Source organism: Salmo salar, chromosome 25, assembly GCF_965601325.2.
Source record: "Salmo salar chromosome 25, fSalSal1, whole genome shotgun sequence".
Lineage (NCBI taxonomy): Eukaryota > Metazoa > Chordata > Actinopteri > Salmoniformes > Salmonidae > Salmo > Salmo salar.
In genome coordinates this window covers 37,352,840-37,375,267 of record NC_138315.1, presented here as the reverse complement: position 1 = coordinate 37,375,267, position 22,428 = coordinate 37,352,840, and the positions used below count along the sequence as shown (strand labels likewise).

General features: G+C 42.7%; 2 protein-coding genes across 3 annotated transcripts; both read left to right on the top strand.

The window, feature by feature from the left end:
* The first annotated feature begins 8,873 nt into the window (after positions 1 to 8,873).
* piga (phosphatidylinositol glycan anchor biosynthesis, class A) lies at positions 8,874 to 14,629 on the top strand. Of its 2 annotated transcripts, none has more exons than XM_014174220.2 (7): positions 8,874 to 9,000; positions 9,377 to 9,890; positions 10,353 to 10,623; positions 10,775 to 10,907; positions 10,993 to 11,125; positions 13,330 to 13,536; positions 13,688 to 14,629. In XM_014174220.2, the coding sequence occupies exons 2-7, from the start codon at positions 9,444 to 9,446 to the stop codon at positions 13,979 to 13,981; spliced, it is 1,485 nt and encodes a 494-aa protein (XP_014029695.1). In that variant the 5' UTR covers positions 8,874 to 9,000; positions 9,377 to 9,443; the 3' UTR covers positions 13,982 to 14,629. The 2 variants fall into 2 exon arrangements, with proteins under 2 accessions (XP_014029695.1, XP_014029693.1); XM_014174218.3 differs by having other exon boundaries at positions 8,891 to 9,044.
* A 962-nt stretch (positions 14,630 to 15,591) lies between these two features.
* Positions 15,592 to 21,136, top strand: asb11 (ankyrin repeat and SOCS box containing 11). Its single transcript, XM_014174221.3, has 6 exons — positions 15,592 to 15,830; positions 19,498 to 19,577; positions 19,689 to 19,796; positions 19,928 to 20,078; positions 20,194 to 20,517; positions 20,789 to 21,136. Exons 1-6 carry the CDS (start codon positions 15,734 to 15,736, stop codon positions 20,911 to 20,913), a joined length of 885 nt encoding a protein of 294 aa, XP_014029696.1. The 5' UTR covers positions 15,592 to 15,733; the 3' UTR covers positions 20,914 to 21,136.
* The last annotated feature ends 1,292 nt before the right edge of the window (positions 21,137 to 22,428 follow it).

Here is a 22,428-nt window from a genome sequence, read left to right as displayed (position 1 = left end):
ACGTGACACATAAATCAGCTGTGGACTGATTTCTACTAGAGCGGGCGGGTATATTGTAGTCTTGTTCATGTAAAGATAAAGGTTTCAAGTTAAGCTATACTAGACCTCAGCTAAAAGCTGCAAAAGAAGGAGTTCTTACTATAACCTTAATCACAAGTTGATAGTTTTATCTATAGTTTTATAATAGATATTAAACGATGTAGCTATATAGTTTACACAGGGCACACCCATACTCATAATAGTTTATACGCGTGTTACAGTAATCACAGGAGTATGTCAACCTCCACCTTCACTGGTTTCTCTTCTAATACTACTAACAGATGGTATTACCTAATATCCATCTACTATGTACTTTGAATGTCAATATTCGACTAATAATAACTTAAAATATATGCATCCTTGACAGATGTCTTTCTACGTGTCCTGGAAGTTTCATGATCAAGATAATGTTCTCTCGGGATAAAATTATCTTTGTTCAAGATAATATCAAAGAATAAAATCTGAAAGGTCAAGAGCACAGGAGGTTGGTGGCACCTTAATTGGGGAGAGCGGGCTAGTGGTAATGGCTGGAGCGGAATAGTATCAAATACATCACACACGATGCCTTTCCATTTGCTCTGTTCTAGGCATTATTATGAGCCATTCTCCCCTAGTTCCTGTGGTGAAGAGTGGATATGAGAGTGTTAGCTACTTCCTGGTTTGCCTAGTTTAATCATAGTCTGTTGTAGCAGTGACGTGTCCAGTTTCGTTGAGATAACTGTTGTTAGAACATGAAATTCCCTCTGCCTCTGTCTAGACAAGCCTGTTTGTGTAATCCTCAGAGGACAACTTCGGCTTAACATTTAGTAATCAAGGGTAATCAATGCTTCCCACAGTTGTGTCAAATTGGCTGGTAAACCATTCTTGATACACATGGGAAAGTGTTGAGCATGAAAACCCCTGCAGCGTTGAACTTCTCTACACAAACCGGTACGCCTGGCACATACTACCATACTTCGTTCAAAAGCACTTAAATCTTTTGTCGTGCCCATTTACCCTCTGAATGGCACACATACACAATCCGTGTCTCAAGTGTAACAAGACTTAAAAATCTTTCTTTAACCTGTCTCCTCATGTTCATCTACACTGATTGAAGTGGATTTAACAAGTGACATCATAAAGGGATTATAGCTTTCATCTGGTCAGTCTATGTCATGGAAAGAGCAGGTGTCCTAAAATGTTTTGAACAATCAGTGTATATACAGTATACAGTTGAAGTCGGAAGTTTACATACACTTAGGTTGGAGTCATTAAAACTCGTTTTTCAACCACTCCACAAATTTCTTGTTAACAAACTATAGTTTTGGCAAGTTGGTTAGGACATGTACTTTGTGCATGACACAAGTCATTTTTCCAACAATTGTTTACAGACAGATAATTTCACTTATAATTCACTGTATCACAATTCCAGTGGGTCAGAAGTTTACATACACTAAGTTGACTGTGCCTTTAAACAGCTTGGAAAATTCCAGAAAAATATTTCATGGCTTTAGAAGCTTCTGATAGGCTAATTGAAATCATTTGAGTTAATTGGAGGTGTACCTGTGGATGTATTTCAAGGCCTACCTTCAAACTCAGTGCCTCTTTGCTTGACATCATGGGAAAATCAAAAGAAATCAGCCAAGACATCAGACATTTTTTTTTAGACCTCCACAAGTCTGGTTCATTCTTGGGAGCAATTTCCAAATGCCTGAAGACACCATGTTCATCTGGTCAGTTAGGATCACCACTTTATTTTAAGAATGTGAAATGTCAGAATAATAGTAGAGAATGATTAATTTCAGCTTTTATTTCTTTCATCACATTCCCAGTGGGTCAGGAGTTTACATACACTCAATTAGTATTTGGTAGTATCGCCTTTAAATTGTTTAACTTGGGTCAAACGTTTCGGGTAGCCTTCCACAAGCTTGCCACAATAAGTTGGGTGAATTTGGGCCCATTCCTCCTGACAGAGCTAGTGTAACTGAGTTAGGTTTGTAGGCCTCCTTGCTTGCACACGCTTTTTCAGTTCTGCCCACAAATTTTCTATAGGATTGAGGTCAGGGCTTTGTGATGGCCACTCAAATACCTTGACTTTGTTGTCCTTAACCCATTTTGCCACAACTTTGGAAGTATGCTTGGGGTCATTGTCCATTTGGAAGACCCATTTGCGACCAAGCTGTAACTTCCTGACTGATGTCTTGAGATATTGCTTCAATATATCCACATAATTTTCCTCCCACATGATGCCATCTATTTTGTAAAGTGCACCAGTCCCTCCTGCAGCAAAGCACCCCCACAACATGATGCTGCCACCCCCGTGCTTCACGGTTGGGATGGTGTTCTTCGGCTTGCAAGCCTCCCCCTTTTTCCTCCAAACATAACGATGGTCATTATGGCCAAACAGTTCTATTTTTGTTTCATCAGACCAGAGGACATTTCTCAAAAAAGTACGATCTTTGTTCCCATGTGTAGTTGCAAACCGTAGTCTGGCTTTTCTATGGCGGTTTTGGAGCAGTGGATTCTTCCTTGATGAGCGGCCTTTCAGGTTATGTCGATAAAGGACTCGTTTTACTGTGGATATAGATACTTTTGTACCCGTTTCCTCCAGCATCTTCACAAGGTCCTTTGCTGTTGTTCTGGGATTGATTTGCACATTTCGCACCAAAGTACGTTCATCTCTAGGAGACAGAACGCCTCTCTTTCCTGAGCGGTATGACGGCTCCATGGTCCCATGGTGTTTATACTTGCCTGCTATTGTTTGTACAGATGAACGTGGTACCTAAAGGCGTTTGTACCCCTGTGTATAGCCTCGCTATTGTTATTTACTGCTGCTCTTATCTCTTACTTTTGTAATGTATTTTCTTAACACTGCATTGTTGGTTAAGGCCTTGTAAGTAAGAATTTCACTGTTGTATTTGGCGCATGTGACCAATAACATTTTATTTGATTTGTATTCCTACAGTTTGTGTAATCTAAGATGAAATGTTTTAGTGGTTTTGATTGTTGCTGCAGGGGGTTGATCAGCTTTAATATTGTGGTTTTTATAAATGTACTTATCTGCATTATTTCCAATATATTTCTGGGTAAATATATATTTTTGAAATATTTATTATTATTTTCCCCTAACGCTACCACCCCCCACCCCCTAATTGGAGTGAACTAATGGACAAAATACAAAAGGCTTCTACTTCCAGCTTATACATACAATACACATTTTACGGACAGAGTATACACTACTCATCTTGTCTTTTTGTTATTTTTAGTCCAACTCTTGAGCTCCACTCAACCCCTCCTATCTATCCCTAAACACCGTCCAGTTTAGATTTTCCATATATTTTTCAACTGTGCTGTGATGTTTCACAAAAGTTCTGAATGTTTTTATTCTCATAGTTTCTACAGATTGTAAATTAAAGACAATATTTTTTTGTGAAGAGTATTATATTATTCATCGATTGACTATGGCTTTTCAAACCACCCAGCAGTGCTCTTTGCAGAGTTAGCTCCAGGTAAATGTTGCAATTCTTCAGCCATTCCTTAACCTTCGACCAAAAACAAGCTATATATGGGCAGTACCAAAACAAGTGATCTAATGATTCTGTATCTTTGCAGCAAAGTCTTCAGGGTTCGGATGGCTGTATCACCCATACAGTGCATTTGGAAAGTATTCAGACCACTTGACTTTTTCCACATTTTGTTACGTTACAGTCTTATTTTAAACTTGATTACATCATTTTCCCCCCTCATCAATCTACACACAATACCCCATAATGACAAAGCAAAAACGTTTTAATTTTTTTTAATTTTGCAAATATATTAAAAACACTGAAATATGACATTTATATAAGTATTCAGACCCTTTACTCAGTACTTTGTTGAAGCACTTGAGGAACGAACAGTAGCTATAAAAAGTGATTGAGTAGGCTGCATAGATTTCATGACTAGAAGCTCAAAAGACGAAAACGTCTTTTTTTTTGTAAATTGAAATTTGCTATCGTAAATGTTAGCAACACCTCCGCCTTTGCGGGATGCACGGGGGATATGGTCACTAGTGTAACCAGGAGGTGAGGCCTCATTTAACACAGTAAATTCATCAGGCTTAAGCCATGTTTCAGTCAGGCCAATCACATCAAGATTATGATCCGTGATTAGTTCATTGACTATAACTGCCTTGGAAGTGAGGGATCTAACATTAAGTAGCCCTATTTTGAGATGTGAGGTATCACGATCTCTTTCAATAATGGTAGGAATAGAGGTCTTTATTCTAGTAAGATTGCTAAGGCGAACATCGCCATGCTTAGTTTTGCCCAACCTAGGTCGAGGCACAGACACGGTCTCAATGGGGATAGCTGAGCTGACTACACTGACCGTGCTAGTGGCAGACTCCACTAAGCTGGCAGCCTGGCCTGCACCCTGCTGCCTGGCCTGCACCCTGCTGCCTGGCCTGCACCCGATCTCATTGTGGAGCTAGGGGAGTTAGAGCCCTGTCTATGTTAGTAGATAGGATGAGAGCACCCCTCCAGCTAGGATGGAGTCCATCACTCCTCAACAGGCCAGGCTTGGTCCTGTTTATGGGCGAGTCCCAGAAAGAGGGCCAATTATCTACAAATCTATCTTTCTAGCTGATTTACACGCTGAAGCTATGTTGCGCTTGGTGACCTCTGACTGTTTCATCCTAAAATCGTTGGTGCTGACGTGGATAACAATATCCCTATACTCTGTACACTCGCCAGTTTTAGCTTTAGCCAGCACCGTCTTTAGATTAGCCTTAACGTTGGTAGCCTTGCCCCCTTGTTAACAGTGTATGATCGTTGGATGATTCGTTTTAAGTCTAATACTGCGGGTAATGGAGTCGCCAATGACTAGGGTTTTCAATTTGTCAGAGCTAATGGTGGGAGGCTTCGGCGGCTCAGATCCCGTAACGGAAGGAGTAGAGACCAGAGAAGGCTCGGCCTCTGACTCCGACTCGCTGCTTAATGGGGAGAACCGGTTTCTGTTTCTGTCTGGCTGCGAGGACTGTGCGAGGGGATTTATACAACTATCTGTACTTACTGGTGACTCAGACACTGTTTCATCCTTTTCTACACTTAAATTACCCTTGCCTAACGATAGCGTCTGAAGCTGGGCTTGCAGCACAGCTATCCTCGACGTAAGGTGATCGTTCTCCTGTATATTATGAGTACAGTAACTTCAATTAGAAGGCATCATGTTAATGTTACTACTTAGCTTCGGCTGGTGGAGGTCCTGACAAACCACGTCCAGGTAAAGCGTCCGGAGTGAAAAAGTTGAATGAAAAAATTCGAGCGAGGGTAAAACTAAAAATATAAACGGTAATTAAAAAGTAAAAACCTTAAAGTTGGCAGGTAGCAAAGTACGGTTAGCAACAAAACGTACAGCAACACGTAAACAAGTCTACAAGTTGTGTCACTACAAGAGTGTCATAAAGTGTATTTTCTTAGTCCAAGTAAAGTGACACAGGATGGTCATAATGCTTCTTGACAGTGTCAAACTATATTTTCAACAAGTTATTTAAAATATGATGGAAAAAAACATGACTGCAAATAATTAATTACAACAACAACAAAGGATTTAAGAAACAAACTTACAAACGAAAGGAAACTTCTTGGCAGATGGAAAAACACATCTGAATAAATGTGGGTTTTGACACTTAAAAGGTGTCATAACCAGCCATACAAAAACTCAATATATGTCACAACAGGTGTAAATATGTGTTTGATAGTGTTCTGACCATATTATGACAGGTTATAACAAGTTATGTCAGCTGTTATGACATATTATTACATGGTTATGACCGTGTCATAATGTGTTATGACGCTAGGTGTCAAGTGAAGTGTTACCAAACATGCTAATAACGGTCCTCTGAGTACATCAGGAAAACGGTTTGATATACCTCAACTGGTATGCCATCCAGCCCAGGAATTTTCATGGACTTAAAGGCTTCAATTGCATCAAGAAGTTCCTCCTCTGTAATTTGGCCTTCACATGAGTCTTTCTGTACAGCTGTTCATTTTACTTTATTAATTGGAGAGAAAAAAATCGTTACAATTAACTTTGGTTAGTGGAAATTGAAACTAAAACATATGCTTAAAATACTTTACTTCCGCTTTCAAAATATTGTTTGCTGAATCATGGGTGACAAGTTGCAGTAAATTATTTTTGGTAGCATTTATATGTTGAAGATTAACAAAGAATTTGGTGCATTTTTCTGCATATTCCATCCAGTTGCTGCAAACTTAGCTATACTTGAGTGTCTGAATAGGGGAGGAACTGAAGTGGAAACAGGAAGAGCAGATGAGAGGGAGCAAAGATGAGCAGTGAAGCTTAACAAGACACATAATGTTGTGTAAGATATGAAACATATCCATGACGGCCCTCTTAATCCTCCCAGCTGTGTTTGTTTTTGCACTGGAGAGGTAAAGTACACTGTAGCCTAACATTGTCTTGTTCATCTCCCAGGGCTGAGTATTTCAGTGAATCCTATTTCTATGGATTTATGATAACACTTTCCTCATTGTCATTTAATGTAATTTATCCTGATTTAGCCCAAGCCATGTTTATAAGGAGGCTAAATGGTTCAGTTTGGTAAAGCCACAGATTATCCATTACATTGACCAGATCAGTGGCATAGCCAGAAATTCGTTGGTGGGTGGAACAACAGGCACAACTGCGATATACCAGGATGTCACCTGTCCTATATATCAGTACCCTCGTAAGAACCTAAGCATTACAAAAGTTCTATTCGATCAAATAAGCCACATGTAGAAAATAAGCCATTCAATTTGACCCTCTCTCATTGACCTCCATACAAAAACTCCTCTCTTGGTGAGTGAAAAAAACTCAAAGATGCCACCTGCTGGAGAAGACAGATTGTGGGCCCAGTTATCCCTCTCCCTTGGGAAAGACTACGGACATCCCTGGTACCCAAATTTACAGCCTGACACTAAGAAAGCATTGTTGTAGAGCGTTTAACACAAAATCCGGGGAGTGGCCAGCTGAGTATAAGACTATATCATCTGCATATAAATTGATGAGAGAGCTTCCTACTGCCTGAGCTATGTTGTTGATGTAAATTGAGAAGAGCGAGGGGCATAGGATTGATCCTTGGGGTACTCCCTTGGTGACAGGCAGTGGCTGAGACAGCAGATATTCTGACTTTATACACTGCTCTCTTTGAGAGAGATAGTTAGCGAACCAGGCCAAAGACCCCTCAGAGACACCAATACTCCTAAGCCGGCCCACAAGAATGGAATGGTCTACTGTATCAAAAGCTTTGGCCAAGTCAATAAAAATAACAGCACAACATTGCTTAGAATCAAGGTCAGTGGTGACATCATTCAGTCCTCCTGTTAAACCTTCCCAGGTAGTTTTTGCTGGCAACGTCAACAGCATGATGTTAGTTAAAACTTGTAAAATAAAGTTGTTTATTTCGATGGGCGGGGCAGAAATAACTTCTGGATTTGGTCACCATGTCCAATTTCTTCCATCCCAATTGATTTTAGTTTGAGTAGGATAGCAGCCTACACGAGAAATAACTTGTAATATTGGTAGTAACTATTTGGATGTCACTGTGATATCAAAGATAGTACAGTATATAGGCAGAAACTTATTCTCCAATAGAAATCCCAGATCAAGCTTGTAGGCGATGTCATGGTGATGTCATGCAGATAAACATGTCTTCGGGTCCAACGGTCATCTCGCACCGAACTGCCCATGTCTAGGCCATCAAATCAAAGACACTCCTACGATATAAAGTTGTTTTTGACGAAAATGTAAATGTGTCAGTTTGTCTCTTTTACGAGGCTGGAGTAATTGCATGTTCAACTACTTAAGACATTGGCTCGAATCTAGGTTGTGCCTTTAGATTGAGAAAATTAACATCTAAAGTAGAATTCTTCACTTCTCTAATTGACTTCTCAAACTTCAAACGCCGGCCTGGTCAGCTTGGTCTGCTTTGCAAGCGTTCCAGGAAGTCTTGCGATGTTGCACCTTGTTGAACCGAAGACATTAAAACAAGGGTTGCGGTCTAAACACTTAAAAGGACACACCCTATCCCCTCAGACCTAAAATTAAGTGGACACTTCTGATGACATATCATGATGTCTGACAAGTATACACTTGCAGGGCAAGGGGCGAGGGAGGAAGGAATGAATTTTAAATGGACCACCCTTGGCCGGAAATTCGTCACTCGTTCATTCCGCAATTATTTGGTTTTCAGCCACCGGTAGCTTGTGGGTGCTTTATATGCGCTACAGTCAATTATGAGTGCATGTCTACTTACATTAAATATATAATTATTAAAATACACCTACTGTATGACAGCTAGCAAATTAATTAGCTAACTAACATTAGCCTGCCGAGCTACTTCTGAAGAAGGAAAATGTTTTATTTATACAATTTCCAAAAGATAAAAACTAAATATGTTTTTGTTTGGTTATGTAGTAGCAAAATTTCTACCTTATTTGCATTTGTTTTTACTTACACTTGTATGTTGACTTCTCCATTGATGTTGTCTTAAAATTTTCGCAGACTTTTTTTAGCAGGATGTACAATCTTGAATTGAATTATGGGGAGTTTCAGGCCGTAGTGAACATAATTGTACACTTGCAAAGCCGACTAAAAACGAGGGCTGAGGGGCTTACATTGCAAACTTCCCTTGCTTGGCTAATTATTTGAACCACTCTCCAAGATGGAGACGGGGATTCCCCCAAGGGCATAAGGCGAGGGTAAGCGGACGAGGGTGTGTCTTTTAAGTGTTTGGACCGCAACCCAGGTGTTGAACGCACCAGACGCAGTGAGGCTATTCCTGACTACTACAGCAGGAGGCAGCAATAACACCAGATTCTAGAAGAAGACGAAAAGGAAGAAGAAGAAGAAGAAGAAGAAGACGATCTGAAGCGGACCAGGAAGTGACGAGATGTTTTGATTGACAGAAATTTGAATGAAGATAGACTGAGACAAAATGTAGGTTTATATCAAACAAAAAACAATTTCGCTTTGTTTTGAAGGTAAGGTCGTAGTCTCTCAAGTCCTAGTCATCTAAATGTTCTCAGAAGCATTACAGCAAACATACTAGCTAGTTTATCTAGCCTAATTTCTAACTTGCTAGCCACGTTAGCATGCTACCTCCAAGCCACAAATTAATCGGGTATCTATGGGAATCGTTGTCCAAGCCACTACAAAGATGATTCCTCGGCTTGCTAGCAACTGCTTATTCATAGATAACCTATCCATAAGCTTCATTACCAAAGTGTATGTTGTAGTTAGATCAAGTCCTAGGTTAATCTGAGCGGATTGTGTAGTGGTAGCTATCTATTGTAATGTTTAATTGTTTACTCAGGTGCATGGTTCCTCTAAATGTAAGACGCCTGTATGAGTGACGCACACCACCATATAACTCCACCACCATGGGCCAGCGAAGGAGGGGGGCAGCTGTCCACGCTCCCCCAGCCAACAGACACCCTGATGGGCTCACAGTGGCTCCCCAGGCCCCTGCCAAGAAGCACAACATCTGCATGGTGTCAGACTTTTTTTACCCCAACATGGGAGGGGTGGAGAGCCACATCTACCAGCTGTCTCAGTGTCTGATAGAGAAGGGTCACAAGGTGGTGATCGCCACCCACGCCTACGGCTGCAGAAAGGGGGTCCGCTACCTGACCAACGGGCTCAAGGTGTACTACCTGCCCCTGCAGGTGATGTACAACCAGTCCACAGCTACCACCTGCTTCCACAGCCTGCCGCTGCTGCGCTGCGTGTTTGTCAGGGAGCGTATCACCGTGGTGCACGCCCACAGCTCCTTCTCCGCCATGGGCCACGATGCACTGTTCCACGCCAAGACCATGGGCCTCAACACGGTGGGTAGCAGTCTAACAGAGTTGTGGGTAGCAGTCTAACAGAGTTGTGGGTAGCAGTCTAACAGAGTTGTGGGTAGCAGTCTAACAGAGTTGTGGGTAGCAGTCTAACAGAGTTGTGGGTAGCAGTCTAACAGAGTTGTGGGTAGCAGTCTAACAGAGTTGTGGGTAGCAGTCTAACAGAGTTGTGGGTAGCAGTCTAAAAGAGTTGTGGGTAGCAGTCTAAAAGAGTTGTGGGTAGCAGTCTAACAGAGTTGTGGGTAGCAGTCTAACAGAGTTGTGGGTAGCAGTCTAACAGAGTTGTGGGCAGTGAAACTAAGCCAATTTTGACCGAAGGTGGTGCACTTTAGGGAAGATGATGCCATTGCAGGCGCGTCCTAGAGCAAGATGATAGCATATAAAGTTCCTAAAATAGTTTTTGTGTGTCCATTTAGTATAAATAACTACGTTGTTGTCTGTTTACAGGTGTTTACTGACCACTCCCTCTTTGGTTTTGCTGATGTTAGCTCGGTGCTGACCAATAAGCTGCTGACGGTGTCTCTGTGCGACACCAATCACATTGTGTGCGTGTCGTACACCAGTAAGGAGAACACCGTGCTTAGGGCAGCACTTGACCCCGAGATTGTTTCTGTCATCCCCAACGCTGTCGACCCCACAGACTTCACCCCCGACCCTTCCCAGCGCTATGATGACAGGATCACCATCGTAGTGGTCAGCCGCCTCGTCTATCGTAAAGGTAAAGAGGGGTGAGACTATATAATGATAAATGTAGACCCCACATAGCAAAAAGATGAACTATGTGCGCTTGTCATTTATCAATAAACAAAGCCTGTAGATATGATTGTAGGAATGTGAAGTCTCAACTGCTGCTTTTATACTTTTTTTAGGAATAGATCTTCTGGGTGGGATCATCCCAGAGCTGTGCCTCAAACATCCCGATCTACATTTCCTGATTGGTGGAGAGGGACCAAAGAGAATCGTGTTGGAGGAAGTGAGAGAGAAATACCAGCTACACGACAGGTATAATTAATCAGTGATGTGTGTGGGTTGGTATATGTTTGAGGGTGTAGGTGTGTGTGTCTGATTTGCTTCTCTCTCTCCCCAGGGTGCGTCTCCTGGGGGCCCTTGAGCATAAGGATGTGCGGGGGGTCTTGGTCCAGGGACATATCTTCCTCAACACCTCCCTGACCGAGGCCTTCTGCATGGCTATAGTGGAGGGGGCCAGCTGTGGACTACAGGTCTGTTTGCCTACTGAATATTAATCCATATTCATCCTCTGTTGCCCATACCTGGACACAAACTAGAAGGTGGTTGTACTGTTTATTGCTAGGTTTTGGGCAAAACAAAAAAATGATACAAATGCTGATAAATCCAATTGCTGCATGCCAATTGTCTGGCAGAAGAGACATAATACTTTTTAGCCAGTTTATTGCTGTAAATACCGGTTGATGTAAATACATTTGGCTGGTCCTGCTTTTAGGTCTATTGGTTCATTTGCAACATTTAGTGGAATTAAATTGGCGTGTGTGCACAGTATATTCGTTATGTATCTTATTTATCACGTGTACAGCATACAGATACAGATTCTTTGAGCGGAAAATCTGTCAGACAGCGCAAGAGCTACTGCTAAAATATCTCAAACAGCAAATGCATATGCAATGGAAGGCAGGCTACATCAATGTGACACACACCACATTACAATGAGCTGGAGGCAGTATCCATTTTGAAAACATATACTTTATTGTTTGAAATCTAAAAGTTTTACTACATATTATGAGGCATGTCTTACCATGCTTCAATGTAGCCTAGCCAAAATCAGACCATATCTGTAGAGGCAATTATTTTAAATCCACTTTCTTTCATTGTCCATTAGCCAGAGACACAATACTAGTCATATTATCAACCCATGCTAGTTGTTCCGTATTAGATCTCCCCACTTTCTACATTTCGAATGGATATTTTCATCTCTGTCACATGAAATCACTCATGTGCAGTGCGCTTTGGACAATGCTGTTTTCCCACTAATTGCATTACAGAATGAAACGTTTATACTATAGTAGATTGACAGGCTAGTGATTTTGCTGTTTGTGACTGGTCTTGTTGTCTGAGGAAAAGTTAATGTGGACAGTTATTCTAACATCTTCAAAGTGCACATCAGAGTTCAGTAAAAAAGACCGCACATCGTTGCACCCTCATCTTTGAATATGAATGACCATGTTACCACAAGCACCGTGGGTGGACACCCTAATCAGGTTACGCACCCAATGCATATGGGTCTGGGAATTTTCTCAAATGTCCAGTAAATTAAAATGCTGCCTGTCAAATGTCCGGCGCCACATTTTCTTTACGGTAACCCTGGTTGGTATCTGCATGTGGCTGGTTGGTATCTGCATGTGGCTGGTTGGTATCTGCATGTGGCTGGTTGGTATCTGCACGTGGCTGGTTGGTGTCTGCATGTGGCTGGTTGGTATCTGGTTGGTATCTGGTTGGTATCTGGTTGGTATCTGCACGTGGCTGGTTGGTGTCTGCATGTGGCTGGTTGGTATCTGCACGTGGCTGGTTGGTATCTGGTTGGTATCTGGTTGGTATCTGCACGTGGCTGGTTGGTATCTGCACGTGGCTGGTTGGTATCTGCACGTGGCTGGTTGGTATCTGGTTGGTATCTGCACGTGGCTGGTTGGTATCTGGTTGGTATCTGCACGTGGCTGGTTGGTATCTGCATGTGGCTGGTTGGTATCTGCACGTGGCTGGTTGGTGTCTGCATGTGGCTGGTTGGTATCTGCATGTGGCTGGTTGGTGTCTGCATGTGGCTGGTTGGTATCTGCACGTGGCTGGTTGGTATCTGGTTGGTATCTGCACGTGGCTGGTTGGTATCTGCATGTGGCTGGTTGGTATCTGCACGTGGCTGGTTGGTATCTGCACGTGGCTGGTTGGTATCTGCACGTGCCTGGTTGGTATCTGCACGTGCCTGGTTGGTATCTGCACGTGGCTGGTTGGTATCTGCACGTGGCTGGTTGGTATCTGCACGTGGCTGGTTGGTATCTGCACGTGGCTGGTTGGTATCTGCACGTGGCTGGTTGGTATCTGGTTGGTATCTGCACGTGGCTGGTTGGTATCTGGTTGGTATCTGCACGTGGCTGGTTGGTATCTGCACGTGGCTGGTTGGATGGTAGTCTGCTTGTTATTCTTAGCATCGGTGGATTGAGTATGTATGTGGTTCATGGAAGTGTGTGTGTGTGTGTGTGTACAGTGAGGGAAAAAAGTATTAAAATGCAAATTTATAACATTTTTGACATGCATTTTTCAGGATTTTATTTCTTGTTATTCTGTCTCTCACTGTTCAAATTAACCTACCATTAAAGTTATAGACTGATCATTTGTTTGTCAGTGGGCAAACGTACAAAATCAGCAGGGGATCAAATACTTTTTTCCCTCACTGTAGGTGGTAAGTACGCGTGTTGGAGGGATCCCTGAGGTTCTGCCTGAGGATCTGATCACCCTGTGTGAGCCCACCGTGCGTTCTCTTTGTGCCGGCCTGGACAGTGTCATCGCTAGGCAACGATCGGGCAGCGTCGCCTCCCCAGCTTCCATCCACGCCCACGTCTGCACCCTCTACACCTGGAGGAATGTCGCAGAGAGGACAGAGAAGGTAGGCTCATACATGAGTAATATATTTAGCATGTTTTCTAAATCTAGACTGATACACTGCCATAATACCTTTAATTGACACACTGAGATATTGATGAGGTTTAATTCATTGATACTAACTCTGTGTGTGTGTCTGCTCTCTGTTCTGTCAGGTGTATGACCGTGTGGCTGGGGAGAAGGTTCTTGCTCTGGACAGACGGCTGCTCAGACTGAGAACCCACTGTGGCCCTGTGGCAGGCTCCATCTTTGCCTTCTTCGCTGTCCTTGACTTCCTCCTCCTGCTCCTTCTCCGCTGGCTCCTCCCAGACTGCCTCATAGACGTTGCCATGGACGCCACAGGCCCCCAGGGGCTATGGAGGCAGGGCTTGGGCGATAGGAAAGGAACTCTCTCTAAAAGTGCCATGTTGACAAAGGAGAAGCCAGGTGGTCAAAATACCAAGCTATGATGATAACTCCACGCAAACACAACTCCTTATCCTCAACATAACTGTTTAAAAAAAATCTTAGCTTGACCTCTGACCCCACTACCTAATCACTGTGGATGCTGACCACTCATTGCAGAATATTTTAAGGGTAACCCTGATGTTTACAATAGGATGAGTGTTCTTGCTCAATGCGTTTTATTCTTTGTAACCCCTGAATGAACCCCAAAACTGAAGCACTTCTGTATTAATGTTTCACTCCTAGTTTTTGTATTTTAATTTCTTTATCAATGCTTTGCACTGAAGGTTGGAGGGTATATCGTTATTACAAAAATGCCACAATGAATGCCACTGGTTGCCATAGACAGCAGTATAAACTTTAAGGGGAGTCTGTAATAGCATAGTTTTGTATTCCAACCCCTCCCACTAACCAAGTTCCCTTCCTTGTCCTTTTATGCTTGAATTTCATTTTTTGTAGTTCTCTGCTGTTTAACATTTTTACTCATATCATGCTTTGCCAATGTCTTTGATGGGTGGTTCCTCTGCTTTGGGGATTTGTTTATTTTTACAAATGTTTGTGAGCTCATGCTTAAGGCTGTGTGTACCCTGATGATGCACTGATTCCTGAACCTTGACCTATGATGGAAATAAGTAAAGTCTGTTGCAGGATGACCTATTTTATCACCCTTTTTTCTGATCATGGATTTTCAATAGCTAGGGCCTCAAACTTCTTGTATGTCCTAGAACAAAAACATCACCGTTTTCACTGTAAACATCTTGCCAGACGAAACACATAGCAATGAAAGGGGAGGAGGTAGGAATTACATTCCTATCTTTTCAAGGCTGAGGGTAATGCACCATTCACACATCGTTAGGGTTGTAGTCTGGGTAACGTTAGGGTTGTAGTCTGGGTAAATAGCATCATTGTTGTCACTATAGAAACACATTTTCTGCCTAAAGTGGTTAAGGGTATTCATGAGGGTCAAATGTTTCAAAGAGATGTAGGAGAGAGTATGCAGGAGAGGTTCCAGAGGTGCTGGACACACCCATCCCCCCCTATACATGTAACATACTAATCTAGCTCAATAGTTTTAGAACAAGTCTGAAAAGTCAATATGGTATGTATGTAGCCCTCATTCAGACTGTTTGTGAAGACTGAACCACGGTTTGGTAAAAACATGTTTTTTTGCACTATTGAAAAGTTTTTACTTTCAAAATACCCAACTATTCACATTCCAATGTCGATGTTCTACAGGCACCATGTTTTGACTGGCTGTTTTGAAGTGATGTCCCTGAAGGAAACAGTGAACCGGACTTGAATGATGTAACGACACAGATATGCAGATAGCTTTACTACTCCCCTCTTAAAATTGGCTTTCAGAAAGCCCTAAACAGATTTCTTAAATTCAATCGCACCTTATCCAATTATTTTTTTTCTTACGCCACAAGGTTGTCCTCTGCACATGTTGAAATACCACACCTTATCACCTAGATATCAGAATAGACACAGATGTTCCATTTGTGTGTGTGTGTGTGTGTGTGTGTGTGTGGCCCCGTGTCTATCCGTCCAATGCTTACCTCTATTATCATGCAACGGGTCCCCAATTCCACGGAAAGGGGGGTTGTAGGGGTGGTAGTCCTTTCCTCAGGGTTGGGGGGAGGAGGTAGCTTGGGGCCTGATAAGAGGTCTGTGAAGGCCAGCAGTGGGCAGACAGGTTTGTGGATCCCACCCATAGCTGGTTCATTCACTGTGGAGGAGGCTGCTGTTGTTTGACCATGGTTGGTGTGCAGACGGAGATGGTCCTGTCCAGTCGGCCTTGGAGGGGACCCTTCCACATCTATGGTGGACTGGCATGCAACTCGCTCATGGCTGGTATGGTTTTCTCTTTTTCTTCTGCTGCTTTGTCAAAGTAAATACTGTTTAGCAAGTTTGTGTTCTGTGAGAGCAAGAAAGTTACACTTACAATTTGAGAGAGGCCAAGAGATCTTCAGTGTGTTCTGTGCTTTTGTCTGTGGTATTGGTGTTGTTCAACAGAGAAGGTTGGTGTCCTGAATAAACACATTATACAGTATGTTTTCTTAAGAGTTGAGAACCAGAGTTGTTTCAGATATTTCAGGAAGTTGGTTGAGGCGATGAGAGAGAGAGAAAATGGAAAGAGAGAGCAGTTAGGTCAAGATATATTGGTGTGTTTTTAGAAGAAGAATACTGTCTACCTACTGTTTGAATCAAATGTTGTTTCCATGTAATTTCAACCAAAAACATTAGATGTGATGACGTTGAATCAACGTGGAAAACTGATTGAATTTGAAGAACAAAAGTAAACAACTTAAGGGAATTTTGTATTTTAAAATGATATGGTGAAATATTTTTGTTGACAAATCCAACCAAATGTAAATGAAAACTAAACGTTGAACTGATATCTGTGCACAGTGGGTAGCCTGATGTATGTCCCGAATAAATATACTGCCTATCATTTTCTTAGTGAAAGTAAGGGAACCAAAGTCTAGTTTAGTAATACCCAGTGGTTATAGTTAATCACGTCCACATACACATACACACTTCTGAAACCATTCATGTTCACCACACAGTGCACATTTTTTATTTCAGTCCATTTCCCATCTTCAGTTTAACCATTCCCCCCACAGAGAGACAAACATATTTGCATGAGGGGGTGTAGAAATTGATAAGCTATATTTGTGATGTTAGCCTGTAGCCTATTGCTTCTCCATGGGACATAGATGTGAGAGTGTTCCATTTAGGATGAAACACATTAGCATTGCCGGTGTAGTCATTGGAAATCAGATTACCCGCTGCTGATGCATTACATGGATCTCTGAATCTGTGTGAGCACTGCAGGCAGGCAAGCAGGAGAGGTGTTGTTCAGCATATCCTAGTAGTACACGAACGGATATGAGGGCTACCCTGAGCGACCTCTGGGATCACTTAACATAAATTGGAGCATTGGGGGTAGAGATGCCTGGGGGCTTTAACACGGAACCCAAACCGGCTGCGCGCGTGCGCCATCGTGCATACATTTATTTTGTCCCCCTACACCAAACGCTATCACGACACGCAGTTTAAAATATCAAAACAAACTCTTGTTGCCTTAGCGATGGCCGGAAACCTTCGCTTAATCTCAGACCGAACACGTTGAGTACTCGATATGTGAGTTCGCGACAGAATCAAGTCCATCTCAAAAGCTAGTTGTCGATTCATCGAGGGCCTTCGGAAGCCTCTTTATCGACAACAGTCACTACTACATTCTTCTCAATTTTTCCCCCAACTTTCCCCACATTTTGTTACGCTACAGCCTTATTCTAAAATGGGTTAAATAAACACATTTCCTCAGCAATCTTACACACAACACCCCATAATGACAAAGCATTTTTTTTGTTGCAAATGTACTAAATATAAAAAAACAGAAATACCTTATTTACATAAGTATTCAGACCCTTTGCTATGAGACACGAAATTGACCCCAGGTGCATCCTGTTTCCATTGATCATCCTTGAGATGTCTCTACAACTTTATCGGAGTCCACCTGTGGTAAATTCAATTGATTGGACATGATTTGGAAAGACAAACACCTGTCTATATAAAGCTCCACAGTTGACAGTGCATGTCAGAAAGAACTAAGCCATGAGGTTGAAGGAATTAGCTGTAGCGCGCTGAGACAGGATTGTGTTCAGGCACAGATCTGGGGAAGGGTACTAAAAATGTTGGCAACATTGAAGATCCCAAAGAACACAGTGGCCTCCATCATTGTTAAATGAAAGAAGTTTGGAACCACCAACAACCACCAAGACAAACTGAGAAATCTGGGGAGAAGGGCCTTGGTTAAGGAGGTGACCAAGAACTCAATGGTCACTCAGAGTTCCTCTGTGGAGATGGCAGAACATTCCAGATGGACAATCATCTCTGCCGCACTCCACCAATCGGTCCTTAATGGTGAAACATGGGGATGGCAGCATCAGGCTGTTGGGATGTTTTCAACGGCAGGGACTGGGAGACTAGTCAGGATCGAGGCAAAGATGAATGGAGCAAAGTACTATGAGATCCTTGGAGAAAGTTTTCAGAGTGCTCAGGGCCTCAGACTGGGGCAAAGGTTCACCTTCCAACAGGACAACAACCCTATGCACACAGCCAAGACAACACAGGAGGGGCTTCGGGACAAGTCTGAGTGGCCAGATCCCGGACTTGAACCCGATCAAACATTTCTGGAGAGACCTGAAAATAGCTGTGCAGTGACACTTCCCATCCAACCTGACAGTGTTTGAGAGGCTCTGCAAAGAAGAATAGGAGAAACTCCCCAAATAAAGGTGTGCTAAGCTTGTAGGGTCATACCCAAGAAGACTCAATGCTGTAATCACTGCCAAAGGTGCTTCAACAAAGTACTGAGTAAAGAGTCTGAATACTTATATTTATGTTCATATAAAATTTGTAAAAGTCAGTTTTTTGCTTTGCGATTATGGGGTATTGTGTGTAGATGAGGGGGAAAATGTATTTAATCTATTTTAGAATAAGGCTGTAACGTAACAACGTGGTCATGGTCTGAATACTTTCTGAATGCACTGTATGTTACAGATACATCAGCATGTAGATATGCAGAGTAACAATACTGTACCTTAATAGAGAATGCCTCAAGTAAATGTGAAAGTCACCCAGTAAAATACTACTTGAGTAAAAGACAAAGTGTTTGATTTTAAATATCAAAAGTATAAGTCATTTAAAATTCCTTTATATTAGGCAAACCAGATGGCACATGTGTATTTGTTATTTACAGATCGTCAGGGGCACATTCCAACACAGACATAATTTGCAAATTAAGCATTTGTGTTTAGTGAGTCTGCCAAATCAGAGGCAGTAGGGATGTGCAGGGATGTTATCTTTGGGGTGTGATTTATTTTTTTAATGTTTATTTTTTTTGGACAATTTTCCTGTTCTCTTAAGCATTCATAATGTAACAAGTACTTTGGGGTGTCAAAGAGTGTATGGAGTAAAAAGTACATTATTTTCAATGGGAATGTAGTGGAGTAAATTGTCAAAATATAAATGGTGAAGTACAGATTCTCCCCCCGCCCCCCACCCCCCCCCCCCAAAAAAACCCTGCTGTAGTAAAGTATTTACACCACTGGTAGTACTTGAGTATGTGAGACTACAGTTCCCTTACAGTGCCTCTCATTTGAACTCTCCTGGCTGTTCCAACAGGTTTGTCTGCTGCATATTCATTTACTTCTATTGAGACGAGCCAGTTAGTACAACCAGTTTGGGGAGGAGAGAGGAAGTCGGTGTGGTTGTTTAGTTCTCCCAGGTAGTGTTTTCTGTGATACTGGGGCAGGAACTGGGCTTCAGTGTCTCTGAGGTCCAGGAGATTGATTGTCTGATAATGATGTGCTGTGTTTGGACAGGTTACAGTCTGGGGGACCAGTATGGGAAGAAAAAAAATGTATGAAATGTATGCATTCACTACTAAGTCGCTCTGGATAAGAGCGTCTGCTAAATGACTTAAATGTAAATGAATGATTGTGTGTTTCCACAGACTTGTGGTCAGACAGGACTCCTCTTCACGATGCCGCCTACCAGGGTAGACTCCTGACCCTGAGGACTCTGGTCTCACAGGTACACATTCAAAACCATGTCTTACAGTATAAAGCTGCCATAAAAATCACCTACTGACACTAAAAACACACGTCACATAGACATGAAGTCCTCCATCTTCTCTACTCTCAGGGGTTTCCTGTGGACATGCTGACAATGGACAGGGTCTCTCCCCTCCACGAGGCCTGCCTCGGAGGACATTACGCCTGCACCATGTTCCTACTGGAGAACAGGGCCAATGTAAGGACACCATTTCTTTTCTCTCGCTCAAACTAGGAAGAATCAAAGGTGATAAATGATTTGTGTTTTACCAATATAGGTAGCGTCTAACCTAAAGCCGCTTCATGTGATTGCTCCCTGTGTGTCTGCAGGTGGAGATGGTATCGACTGATGGAGCCACACCCCTCTTCAATGCCTGCAGCAGTGGGAGTGTTGCCTGTGTCAGACTGATTCTACAGTACAGCCCCAACACACATGCTGTCCATCACCTGGCTTCACCCATCCACCAGGCTGCAAAGAGAGGTAAGTGTGCATGTGGATTTATTTTATGTGCAGTGTGACTCAGAATGACCATTTCATGCAGCATGATGGTATAATGGTAGACATTGTACTCAGTAAAAGTTGTTTCCCTCCCCAGGTCACAGGGAGTGTCTAGAGGTGTTGCTGTCCCATGGATTCCACATAGACCTGGAGCTGCCTGGTGTGGGAACCCCTTTGTACACAGCCTGTCTGGCCCAGGCCACCGACTGTGTGGAGAGACTGCTGCAATCAGGTGTTGATGTCCAGGGTGGGTGTGGTCAAGACACACCATTACATGCTGCAGTGCGAGGGGGAGAAATCAGGGTGGTGGAGCTTCTGATGGACTACGGGGCTGATGGGAGTTGTAGGAATTCAGACGGGAAGACTCCTCTGGAGCTGGCAGCTTGCGACAGTACAGTCAGAACTACAATACAGAAAAGAGGTGAAAATACTTGTTTATTAATGCATTCACACGCACATCCACGCATGCATGACTCTACCCAAATGTCCCACTGGGGAAACAATGTTTGAATCAACGTTGTTCCCACGTCATTTCAATGAAATGAACTTGAACCAACATGGGATAGACGTTGAATTTACGTCTGTGCCCAGTGGGCTATTACAGTGTATGTCTACTGATGGAAGGCTATCAACGTATTTTCCATGTCTGACATATCTCCTTCCCCTTCTTCGTTCTACCTCTTTCTCCCCAGGTCCCTGCACTCTCTCTCAGCTGTGTCGGTTCTGCATTCGGAGGAGTTTGGGACAGGCTCGTCTGGACAGAACATCAGCCCTCTTCCTCCCTTACAGACTCCAGGCTTTCCTGCTTTACCAGTAACACTGAAACGGCAACCTTTTTACAAATGTTTGGTCGTTTGTATTTTTTTATAGCTATTTTAATCGACTTCTACTTGTTCAATGTTTTTAGCAGTGAGTTGGTGACTGAACAAATGAATGGTTTTGTTTTTCTTGGTTTAATAGAAACTGGGTTGACTGACTTTTGTAGCGTTTCTCTTCTCAAGGTGCTGTATTTTTCTAATAAAATGATCATATTCAACATATCCAAAGTGGCGTTTCTTTTGTCATAAACCCCTTATGTTGACGTGGACATGTATTTGGGTAACTTAAACAGTAGGGGAAGCCCCATCACATACTGTATCAACCCCTGAACCCTGGCCTAGCCATCTACGCCCTGTCTGGGCATTGCGAGTGCATCTCAACAGTCATCAGTGGCTTCTTCTCCTTGATGCCTTTCCTTTATCTGTGAGAAGAGGGGATTAAGGAGCTGACTGACAAAGGAACAAGAGAAGAGGCATAGCAGATGAGGTGTGACTCCAGGGTGTTTCCTGTCCTCCTCGTAGGCCAGTTAGATTGAGATTGAAAAGGTCATATCGTCAAATGCCTGATGGCCAATCAGGTCTCCTGAAACAGATCACCTATGGCTCATTAATGACATCATGGGATGCTGGAGTAACCATAATGATTGTTGTGATAATTAGAGCCAAAATATCACTTAGGATCTAGACCAAACTATGAATTACCTTGAGGGAGTCCAGAGAGAATCTGCCCTAAGGCCTTTACCATGGAGACAGTGTGTTAAAATTCACTGTCTGGAGTAAATTGGTTGCACCAGATGTCTTCCACTCTCAGAAAGTTTGGTTGTTTGGACCGTTGAGTCATTCACTTCTATTGGTCAGGCAGCTCAGTGGGACTCCAGCAAGTGTTACATTGACTAAATAGATTTTCAACAACTAGTAAACACTTATTGACCCTGTTAGTGTGTCTGAGTCACTACACAGGAGGGTTTACACAGGACATCAAGAATTGAACATGTCCAACTGCCTTGGAAGAGCTGACCAAATAAATATGGCTTCCCTACATGTCACCCTATATAGTATAAACGGTAGGTCTATAGAGCTAATCTACGTCAGTGTTTCCCAAACTCGGTCCTGGGGCCCCCGCTGGGTACGGGTTTTTGCCCTATCACTACACGGCTGATTCAAGTAACCAACTCATCAATCTTTGGTTATTTGAATCAGCTGTGTAGTGCTAGGGCAAAACCAAAAACGTTTACCCAGGGGGGGCCCCAGGACCGAGTTTCGGAAACGCTGATCTACATGAGGTATTGATTTGCCTGATAGTGTTTTGTGCAATGTTCTCAGAGTTGTGAATGAAAACAGAACAGAGCTGGTTCAATCGATTTCCAGAATCAAAGTGTTGAATGACTTCGCAACATCTTCACATTCTATATGACGACCTTAGGATTGAGAGAAAAAGAACTGAAAAAAGTGTGAATAGCAAATGAATAGTCCTAAATAGGGCTGTGTCCAGCCTTAAAGACAAGGTTAAGCTG